This window comes from Limulus polyphemus, unplaced genomic scaffold (genome assembly GCF_000517525.1).
Source record: "Limulus polyphemus unplaced genomic scaffold, Limulus_polyphemus-2.1.2 Scaffold13, whole genome shotgun sequence".
Lineage (NCBI taxonomy): Eukaryota > Metazoa > Arthropoda > Merostomata > Xiphosura > Limulidae > Limulus > Limulus polyphemus.
Genome location: NW_013665623.1, coordinates 307,720 through 320,116, shown reverse-complemented (window position 1 = coordinate 320,116; position 12,397 = coordinate 307,720). Strand labels below are relative to the sequence as shown.

Here is a 12,397-nt window from a genome sequence, read left to right as displayed (position 1 = left end):
GTGTTATTTGTAAATATCACAGGTTATTGTGCTATCAACTTGTCATAGGAATTTTTCCCCTCACATAAAATTGAAGAACACTGTTCAAATTGTAAGTTGGACGAAACTGATATTTCTTTACGTATCTAAACTATTACACCTTCAAGAAGTTAGACCATGTACATATCTTTTCATGTTAGATTTGTACAATTATATTTAGACGACAAATATTTTATCAAAAACAAAAAGTAGTAGCTTAAAAGTAGAAAATAATTTCCCATTCTACCACCAAATATTGAGAACTTCGTGAATGTACATTTAGCTTTCTGTAATGTTATGTAAAGTGTAAGAATATATAAGTTTGTTTTGCTGACTGTTAAGTTCAGTGACATACAAGATCCATTCTTTATTGTCAGATTTAATGAATAGTGAATGGAGATACAGTTTGTTTTGCTTGCAAAGTTTATTCTTTAATGATAGACAGTAAATATGTTGGATTCATAACATGTGAAATAAAAGATGTGTATTTTCTTGTCTATTATCCCAGGAAGCTTGAAAGATACGGAAATAGAATCTCAGGTTTGTTCTGTCCATTTTGTAGAAACGAACGCAATACTTGTTTTTCTCAAGTAGTGGTCATGTGACTAATGAACAAAGGTGAAATTAACGGTGTTTTACTCTTAAGCATAACTTTTTAGAGAGTTTTTCTCGATCTGGATTATATATGTGTATGAAAATAATAAATAAACATACCTAGAGACATATGTTGAGTTGTGTATACTTTGTGGTGAATATTTTCAAATCATGTGATCATGATCTCAGTACAAATCATTTTGGTGAGTGTCCCATTTATTTTTGTCTATATAGATTTGTTTTATTTACGCAGTCCTATGATTAGAAATTTAAATATTCCTCAGTGTTTGAATATGTGTGATACTATTTATCTATTGATCCTTCTCAGATACTTGACAAGTGTTTACTTACATATATTGAAGATAACATATGGTGAAACACGCCCGTTTTAAGCTGTAGGGGAGTGGTAATGTAAAGGTCAAGATTTAATGTTCAGCAAGACGATGGACAATGAATTTATTTACGGATTTAAAATGCATGATATTTTTTGTGTACTTTCTAAAATAAAGAAACTTTGATTACTTTGGAGAATGCCCCTTATGTTTTATATATGGTGACTAATAACACTTGAACAAGTATATACCACAGGTATTATTACATTGAGCTGTAAGTCAGTATTTTATAAACTAAGATGTTTTATAAATAGCATGTTAGTATATCTTGAAGTTTTGTTCATAAATGTTTCAGTATGTTTGTTAAATGTGTGATTTTACTTACATATATTAATGATATTACATCAGGTTATGATGTAACATGGGTTTCTATATAAAATTCAAATAGATATTTGCACAAATCATTAAAAACTGATATTCTTGAAATGCAATTCATCATAAAAGACTATAGGTTAGTAATTTATAAACTAAGATGTACATATAGTTAACTTTTTTTGCATTGATGTTTAGGTGAAAAAGATAATACATGTTACCATAACATTGTTTCAAAAATCTATGTCAGTTTTGAAAAATCTGAATCTGAAGCATCAATGAACAAATATAACATGTGAATGGAAGCTTGTTAATATTTAAATAAAAGTTAGAGTTTTGGTTGTAGAATAAATTTGGTCAAGTTTATCAATACTACCCTGAAACAACTAGCTCTGTTACCACTCAAGTACATAATTCGTTGTATTGTATAAATATAATTGAATAGATCTTACATTTTTAAAAATTATTCTAAGCCAACTGACACAGTCTGAACATCAAGGTTAACTTCCAAGCGCACGTACTAATTATCTCTGATATATTCAGCTTGTTTAGTTAGAATTAGATTACAAAATTTGCAGATGAAAAATAAATGTAAAGAAAGTTAAAACGTAGGGAGAGACGGTTTCAGACGAAATAGCTTAGCAATATTTGATGGAAACAAAGCTGCTGAACTATGAAGTGTGACAGTTTTTATCGACAAATAAGCACCTTCTATAAAATATAGTATGATAAGTGAAAACGAAGCGATAAAAGGATATCACAAAAAATGACATTTACAAGAGCTTGAAAGAGTAACTCATCATTCATCTGGCAGTAATAGAAAGAGTAGTGCATAATGTATGTGATGTTTATATACATAACCATATGTACCACAGAAAAATGTTACTGAAAAGCCACCATGTAGGAAAATAGTGTAAAAGTGAAAACATGTATCTAAATGTAAAACAGTGGCTTCTTCAGCAAGACGACTAGTATAGTATCAGTATAGAGGTTGATATTCAAAACAGAAGAAAATAAAAGAAAACGTCCGACTTCACATCATTCTAAATAAAGGAGAATAAAATTGAACATAACAAAAGAAAGAGAAAACAGCACAGATCGTGATCATCATCAAAAACAGAATTATTTTAAATGTAAGACAGTGTGCAAAAATAGCAGAGAAAACGAAAGGGAATGAGTAAAAGCGTTAGTATTAGAAAAGTTAAAAATTATGTTTATGTTACGTAATTACTATGACAACAGACAGGTGATTGATACACATAAAACAAGAGTATAAGAATAAAGCTTAAGAGAATACTCTGATAACATCATGAGAAAAATACATAAAATTATACTGAGATATATGTTAATGTTTTGTCAGCACAAAATGGACTTTTTGCTCTATGTTAACTTAGTGAAATCGAATCCCTGCTTTCAAAGTTTAAAGTCCGTAAATGTACCTCTGACTCAGTGGGAGACCTCGTTGTATTAAAAAAAAAGTAGTCTTGACAGTTTGCTGCCCAGTATTCAATCGCAAGATACATCAGTGACATATATGAGTGATCAAATGGTGATAACCTGCAGATGGTAATTTTCACTCACTAGAACATCGAAAAAATGTATCATAAGTAAAGCCTTTAACACGCTACCTGAAAACATCTCATACATAAATAATTTATTCTTTAATCTTTAATTAATGCAGAGATTATTTGATATACCGTATTCTTCGAATGTTCTAGAAATATTGTGTCCTATCTTCTACAATTAAGGAACACATCAGCACATCAGTGCAATAAAAATTCATAAATATTTTCTTATATCTGTATTTTTCACGCTTTAGTTGAACTCCTAATTATATTTCTTTTATAAAGACTGAAATTAATCCTAACGTTTCCATAGTTTGTTTATTTACTGTTATTCCTCAACACAAAGCGTAAATGTGACGGGATCTATTTCTTATTTTTTTTCTCCTTCATAGAACACATCCATTTTTATTAATACCCATTTTATATTTTTTGTTATTTGTCAGCAAAAAAAAAAACTGAATAAATCAAAATACTCGCAAAACTATAATATAAACTATAAACTCGCATAAAACTATTCAAGCAGCTATTGAAACTCGGTGTTTAGTATCATAAGCCTACAGATTACCGCTGAACTACTGGATGGCCAGTAAGACATCCTTCTTAATGAAAATTGGCCATACTTTATTTTATGTTGGAAATTAACAAACTTCGATGGCAATTGAACAACAGATTTTACTGTAAATTTTTGTACTGAATATGCGTGTTTCTGTCGCCATCTTCATGCTCTACATAAAACAAACAAACTACAATTAAAAAGTTTGGGTTTAGTTTTAATCGCTGTTTCTTTAGCTAACAATATTAAGTACACAATTTGCTTTTCTCGCAAGCATATCTGGCATGACCTAGTCAGGGCGTTCGACTCACAAATATGCGGGTCGCGAGATCGAAACCCGCCACCGATCATGTTCGCTCTTTCAACTTTGGGAGTATTATAATTTGATGTTCAATATCACTATTCCTAGTGAAAGTGTGGTTCAAGAGCTGGCGGTGGGTAACGTTGAATAGTTGCTTTTACTCAAGTCTATTGCTTGCGCTGATAGCTTCTAGTACCTATGTGTAAAATTCAATAGCAAGAACAATATGCAAGCATACTTGTTTCCTGCTTATTTTATAACTCAATCTAAAAAAGAAGCTTTGCGACTATAAATATAAATCTATCTTTAAAGGTCTCTCATAGGTATTTGTTAATGTCAAGCCTTTTTTTAAAATCGAGAAGTGCACATATTAATAATAGAAGTTATATGCGCAAATTAGAGAGACTTACTTGTCTATTCACATTGATAAAAGTGCATCTATTCTGCATTTCTTTGTTTCACTCCATTTTTTCTACAGAATACGGTGATGAGTATATTAAAATAAAAACGATTTTGAATAAGCAAATTAGCAAATTTTGAGAAAAGTACAGCCGATATAAAGTCGCAGTGGAATGGCAGAACTACATTTTGACATTGTTTGGAGTTGCATAAGTAATGTGATGCGACCGCAAATTCTATTCATTTAGAGAGGGGATATAAAAATCCTTTCTGGTGCAAACCATTCAGATCATAAAGATGTATTCAAATTGGGAACTTAACTTCAAATTCGAGTTACCATTAATACTTAATGACATTGTAGAGCAAAGAAATATGGATCAACTTGGGGACTCAGGATTATTCAGAAAGAAACCTACGACAAGTCGTAGGTAAGCAAAGTGCAGCATTTTGTCATAGTTGGGGCTCTACGAGCACAAAAACCAGTGTCAAAAACCTTCCACATACCTCAGACAATAGAATGAAACATAATCAAAAAGGATTCCTTTTTATAAATAGGTCTCTTCGCCATATGATAGTTTAACATTTTCAAGATAATATCGTTATTTTCTGAATATTTGACATTTTAAATAAAAGGCATTTTCATTTTTTTTACTTTTTTATCTAACACTCAAGCTTTTGTGACAAGAAAATTGTATAGATAAATTTTTGATTGATGCCCTAGCTAAATAATAAAATATTATCAAACACAGTTTGAAAATATAACTTTGTTGTGCGTTTTCCTACCAAGTCTGTTTTCCTTTCAATACATATGGCAATTTGTATTCTCACGTTATCCATTTACACTAAAGTTTAGAAGCTATATTAGTAGATTATGTTCATCTACTTGTTCAAACATATTTTAAAATGTGAGTGTGCTAGAGAGATTCAACATATTATATTATTGTCAGGAATAATTTTCTAATAGTTAAATATTTGTTCATCTATACGTATATTCTAATGACATTTTTTTATCAAAAAAAATCTAATATTTGGGAATTATAATTATATCCTGGATGTGAAGAGGAAAACGTGAATGACGACATAACTCCAAACAATATATTTTAGGGTTGTAAAACTATTTCCTTGAGGAGGTTATACTTTACACGAAAGTAAGCATTTCCACATTAATCCATTAGCATAAATCTATTATTTTACAGAATGTTAATTCCAAACAGAAATATTGTTAAAGTGTGACAAAAAATGCTTATTCGTGATTTTTGCCCATACTGACGAAAATCGATGAAGTGTAATACGTTATTATTATTAGGAAAACGCTGTAATAACTTGACATTCGCCTTTAGATACAATGTACTTTATTTAATACACGCTCTTTTTCTGATCCCTAATAATCCACTAAGGCTATATCTTTAAACTCACTAAGGTATTAATGTATGAAGTTACACAGATTAAAAAAAGCTATTATATATATATATATAAAAGTTGGATATTTTTTCATTAAGTGGAAGTAATGCACCACCATTAAATATTTATTAATTATACTTGTACACTTACACAAGTACGGGTAAAGCACCACTATTAAATATGTATTAATTATACCTGTAACATTACCACAAGTACGGTTTGTGATATATTTTTGTACTTTTATATTTTTATCTAATTACAGATGAAACAATGTTTTTTTTTGTTTTGTTTTTTCACAGTTATAATGATCGGGTATGGCCCAATGGTAGTATGACCGGATTGTGCTTACGAGGTTTCAAAGCTCACGTTCTAATAATAGAATAGATTAGATGTGAATATAAAAATATAATTGATATATATATATATTTATAATCAAACAAAATACGTAATTTCATTAAGGAAAATAAGCAACACCTTTTTGAGTTTATATTTCAAGATTACATCTGAGTTTCTGAAGATAAGAGTGTTGTCATACTGACATGAAATAATCAGGTAGACTTTTAAAAAGATAAAGTGTGGTATTATATTCATATGTAGCACATCCTTTTATGATCTAAAAGATATATGAACTGTGTTTTTATATTCATAGAAGAAAATGAATTTAAATTCTAAAAAGATACATCAAGGGGTTTTTCCTGTTCATTACTAATGTATCCTGTTATCTTCGATAGTATTAGCTTTGCATAAAAATTGTAGTTCTAATGTGTAACATATTCAAAACGATAAACTATCGTTAAAAAGTATGTGATAAATTGTTGTTTTTATTTTCACTTACATCCAGGAGACTGGCCTAGGATGAAAGTTGTGGAAGTAACGCATTGCAACAGGTGATCCAATGGTATCTTACCAGTGAATTATTTAAATTACATTCATGTAGATTGTAGGTTGAAAACACTCTTAGAATAATATTCAAAACTATAAGTGAAAAACTATTTTAGCAGCTAACAGCTCGGAGATTTTGACCCCAATCTCTGGTGTATTGAGTAATAACATTATGAGAGATTAATACATATTGAGCTTGGACAATTATGAAAGTTTTAAGATATATTTGGGATTAAATTGTTTTGAATACTAACGTATTTGTATTTTACAATGTAGGTTTGTTTGTTTTTAAATTATGCACAAAGCTACACAAGGGCTATCTGTGCTCTGCCCATCACGGGTATCGAAACCCGGATTCTAGCGTTGTAAGTCCGCAGACATACCGCTGTGCCACTGGGGGGGTAGCAATGTAGGTAAAAGGCATAATTCATAACCTAACTGTGAATCATATTTTCTCTTCATATTATGTTAAAATAAGATAAACATTTTATGATGAAATTAAACATGTAATTAAAATATAGTGATACTTTACATGGGTTACGCAAAATACTGATATAAATGATTATTTTTAGAGTAAGCAATTACGTGTTTTAAACATTTAACACCTAATATCTTTACTTTGGCACATTTTTCACATATAGAAATCTATAAATGAAGATTTGTTTTGAAAAATTCTACATTGACATGGGTATTTAACGGGGAAAGTCTCTTTAAATAGAATACAGCCCGTTCATTACTTAGTAGGCTAAGGTGACTCTGATCATAACTTGGAAATAAAAACTGTAATGGGATGATTGCATGCCAACATTTCCTAGTGATAAATAGGCAATGATCGTTGCAATGGTCATAAGAAGGGACCAAGAATTGTGATTGAAGGCTACAATGCTACAATTTCTTACTGCTGAACAGACCAAAACAACACTTGATTGTTGGAGGGAATAAATCCTGTGCTTATTTATGCCGGTGTACATCAAATTAGTCTAATTAAAATCTTATCTTTCGCAGTGGCCTACTCTACGGACTTAGCATTTTTAGAGTCAAACCAGATGATATGTACTAACCTTTGCTGATGACATTCTTATGTACAGTAGAGGTACTAGCAAAGTTGAAAACGAAAATAAATTGAATCCATCTCATATTAAGGTTATAAAACAGTGCAATCAATCTTGTAAAAGTCATATCCATGTTCTGCATACTCAACAAAACATGTTGATAAGGCTAAATCTTCATCATCCTTTGTGGGCCCCGCTATCCCTCTGGAAGAAACACTGAAGTACCTGGAGGTAACCAATAAAAGACAATTCCACCAACTACATTAACACTATGATAACAGTCGTACCAAAGGTATAAATGTTCTAAAATTTGCAACTGGAAAAAGCATTTATAAAATCAGTAGCAAAACAAATATTGTTTGCAGAAGCTACAAAATAAAAGTAGTTCTCATTGGAATAAAAAACAAAACTAGAAGTGGATACAGCAACTTTTAATAGCATACAAAGTGTCGATGAAATTTCACCAGTAGTTAGCTTAAAAGTGTGTAGAAGGTAAGTTATTAATTGACACAGATACTAGATCTTCTCTGATAAATACAGATTTAATAAAGAATAATTTGACATTGTTAGATAATGAATGAAAAGAAGTTTCAATAAGTGTCTCAACTTCTATAAAAGAGTATTCAGTTAAAACATTAGAAAAATATTGTGTTGAATAAAGATGGAGATTTGAAACTTGAACATTCGTTTTTATGTATACAAAAAATAGTTTCAGAAATGGATGGTATATTAAGGCAAGAATTTCTAAGAAATTATGACACTTACATTTCCATTACTACAGAAATAAGCTATTCATTGAAATGTATATCTTAATATTGGACGGAATCAGACTTTCAGACTTATGTGATATGGTCAAGATTTGTAATAACTTACTACTGATTATGTAATGTAATAAGATGCTGAATACATGCATGTAGCATTGTAATGAGTCTAAGGATGAATAGTCAAGTTTAAATACTGAGTATATTTCTTGTAGCAATACACACACAGTCAGTATGGTAGTTGATCTAAATACCATGAGAGAAATAAAGCTATTGGTATTAAGGAGAAAAACACTAAGCTTAGTTGTAGTAGCAAGAGAGTTAAAATGAGCATTAAGCCAGCAATTACAAGGAAAGCACCAACTAATAGTAAAATGAATAAAATAAAAGAGAAAGCTAAAACAAAATAAAAGTAGAGAGCTCTAAGCAAGCACATAACTATTCAGACCTCTCAGATGATTCTATACATAGAATATTCTACAGAGCATCCCCACAGGATGCATGCCGGTAAAATTAATTAGAAGTAGAGAGATATCTGAATAAGTCAGGTTGTTTTTTGGAGTAGTATTGCCTGAGCATGTAGTACTAGGCAAAGAAAGGTAGCAGCATAAAGAAAGTTGCTGCAGTAGAAGAATCTAAGTTAGGTTATAATAAGAAGTGGAAATATAAAATATATTGAGATTTTCTATTAGGACATATGGAGATTAAACATTAGCAAGTGCTAATGAATTTGTTAGAAGTATAGAAAGATATATTTGCGGGAGAAAGTAATCCTAGGAGGTTCACAAACAAGATGAACCATTAAATAGAGTAACACAGTAGTACTCCTATAATACAAAGATACTAAAGAGTTCCAGAGAAACTCTGTTTAGAATTGCAAGCATGCATAAAGGACTTGTTAGTTGTGTTAGTTACTAAAAGCAATAATAAACTCAGGTTCTGTATTAACTTTAGAAAGATGAATTCAGTAACTGTAAAGGATTCATATCCATTACCAAATATATATAAGACTTTAGACAGGTTAGGTCAGATTGATTGTTTGATCGATTGATTGATTGGAATTAAGCACAAAGCTACACAAGGGGCTTTCTCTGCTCTACCCAACACAAATATCGAAACCCAATTTCTAGCAAACATACTGCTGTGCCACTGGGAGCAATTGTAACTTTCTATGAACAAAGAGAAGACAAGAAAACTTTGAAAACTTGTGAGATTCACTAATAAAAGCACCAATTTTGAGCTACTCAGATTTCATTAAGGAATTATGTTTAGCACAGAGCACAAATCCAGCAAGCTGTGTGATAGAAGGAGTCTTATCTCAGTTAGGTAAAAATGGAAAAGAATACTCCTAGGAAACCCAAAATAAATTATTCAGTGACAGAACAAAAATGTTTGGCAGTAGTTCATAATATCAGGACATTCCACTGTTATGTGTCCATAGTAAATTTATTAAGATTATAGACCATGCACCTTTACAAAGGCTGATGAATGTCATCAAAATATCCATCATGTAGGTTAGCAAGATAGTAGCTGTTATTACAGGAATATGATTTTGAAATAAATACACAGACGTGGCAAATTAAGTAGAATTAGAGTAGGAGACCCAAAATAAAACTCAAAACAATCGAGTAACAAAATAAAAAGAAAGTAAAGATAGTTAATTTGATTATGAAGCAACTCATGATTTATTTCATGTTATTAGTGAAAAGAAAGATGATGTAGTGTATTCTTTAAAAAATAGAGTATTACAAGAAGAAATCGAGAATTATCATGTGTTATGTGAAAGACCAGAAAACAGAAAACACATAATAAGTTTACCACTTTAAAAAACAAGTTTTGAGCACCTACTATTGTACTCCATTTGCTGCATGTTTAGAAGTTGCAACAACATACAACAAAATAGATAAGATATTCCATTAGCAAAACATGAAAATGTGTTTTAATAATATCTATGAATTATGTACCTAGTGTCAAAAACCATAAAATATTTTACATATAAGAAATGCTCCCTGAAAATAATACCAAGCTTAACCATGCAATTTCAGATGATATCCATGGATAGTTTATGTCTATCACCAAAATCATAGCCAGGAAATAAATAAAATTAGTTGTTTCATTGTTTCAGAGTACTTAACAAGATTTCCAAAAGAATTTTGTTTACCATATAAGAAATCAGGCAGCATACATAGCAATAACCTTCGAAAACCAAATTGTAACCTATTATGGAATACTACAGTATCTATTAACAGATAGAGGTACAAAATGAATTTTCAAATGAATGAATAACATATGTGAGTTATTAGGAGTAAAGAAAACACAAGAACTGCACACCATCCCACTGTGGATGCAATGGTAGAAAGATTCAACAGACTATTGTTACACATAATGTCATAATATTACAAACATATAATAAAACATGGGATGATCAAATTCCATTGTTATAATTAGTTTATTGTAGTCCCACAAACCAATCTACACAAGATAATATATTCTTTTCTATGAATGGAATAGATGTAAGGTTCCGAATGCAGGAGATATAAGCTTGAATGAAAATTAATTTTGCATTTGGATCATAAGGCAGAAATAGTGCAGAAAAGCAAAAAATACAATGAACACGTAACTAAGGCAGTCAAAAGTAGGTAAAAATAAGTAGCTACAAAAGCAAAAGTTAGTGAAATTAAGCTAGGTGAAAAAATATTGTTATATACCCTATTGTTAGAAAGGAAAACACTAAAAACTATCAAGGCTATGAAAGAGCTCTTTTAGAGTAATCAAACAAATGAGTCAAGTAAATTTCATAATACAAGAAACATATAGTAAAAGTAACCAGCTACAACACATAAATAAGTTAAAGAATGTTAAAGAAACCAAGCCATAGGAGTAAGACAAGCTATCCGATGAATGTGATTTAATTAAACAAATAAACTCACAAAGAAAGATAAAAGTTAACAGCAGCAATGAGATAGAGTTACGAGATGGTTTGTTTGTTTGTTGTTAAGTGCAATGTCACACAATGGGCTATTTGTGCTGCGCTCACCACAAGTAATGAAACCCAGTTTTTAGCAATGTGAGTCTACAGACTTAACTCTAGGCCACTGGAGAGTGTTACGAGATACATACAAAAAAGATAAAATTTTCTGAATTGTAGTTGATAACCGTGATATAATCATAACAATAGATGTAAGCCAAGCTATGGAATAGAGTACAGACACTAATAGGCATAACATGAGATAGTGTAGCTGAACTAAGTAATACAGGCAAAAAGTCCACCAGTAACAGCAAGTGCTAGTGCATAAATAACATAGCTTGTTTCAGCTATAGGAACCCATGGGTATAACTTAAGTTCATGAGGACGCCATGGATCCAAGACCCACCTACAAGAAGACTGAAACAGGTAATGTTCGATCTACATGTTACCAGACGCACCACACAAGAAATAATCAATTGAGTAAATACATGCACAAATAATATGTTAGCCTACTTACGAAAGTGCAATAATAGTGATTGGGAAATAATGTTGAAATTAATATAAACTATTAGCAGAATGAGTATCCTTATAGTGTTGATGTCATTTGTTGTAGCCGGAAAAAAGCATAAGATATACCCAGTCAGAAGAAGTATAGTGTTGAAAAAGGAAATTTTATTTAATCGGACAATAGATGAATAATTGTTGGAGATCTACCATTTCCTCAATTTGTTCAATTATTGGCAAGTCTAAGAGCAGAACCTTATTCTTTGGATAAAACTGTTAAACTGGAAAACTAATGGAAATGAAGTCGCCTTTTCTACCAGTAAAGTTTCTATAAAACAAGTATTATCAGTAACACAAACATGACTGTTAGTACATTATAAACAATTATCTAGAAAATATTATAAAGGACTAAGTGATATGTAAACTGGACTAATCAACATTAAAGACAGCTTTCTATTTCTTATAGAAATTGGCTAAAGAAAGAATTAATTGATATTGGAGGAAGTATCTTAAATTCTTATTTGGCACAATAACCACGGGTAAGTTTTTTTAAGTAGTTGATTAAATATAATTATCAAATATTATGATACATTCATTAACTGAACAAGCTACTATAATTTAATATTTTGTTGCGTCAACGAGTCACATGACTAGTGTGACGCAACGTTTCTAGAACTATCCCGTACCTTGGCGAA

General features: G+C 30.7%; 1 protein-coding gene across 4 annotated transcripts in view; it reads right to left on the bottom strand.

Annotated features, from left to right (window-relative positions):
• The window catches only part of LOC106456907 (protein amalgam-like), a 167,140-nt gene that overhangs the window by 102,875 nt on the left and 51,868 nt on the right, over positions 1-12,397 (bottom strand). For 2 of the 4 annotated variants that reach the window (XM_022382844.1, XM_022382851.1), the window contains exon 1: positions 7,479-7,602. The exons of the other annotated variants lie outside the window; for them this stretch is intronic. In XM_022382844.1, the coding sequence (XP_022238552.1) occupies positions 7,479-7,602 (124 nt within the window). Of the gene's footprint in view, positions 1-7,478; positions 7,603-12,397 lie in introns of those variants that run through there. 4 annotated transcript variants of the gene reach the window in all.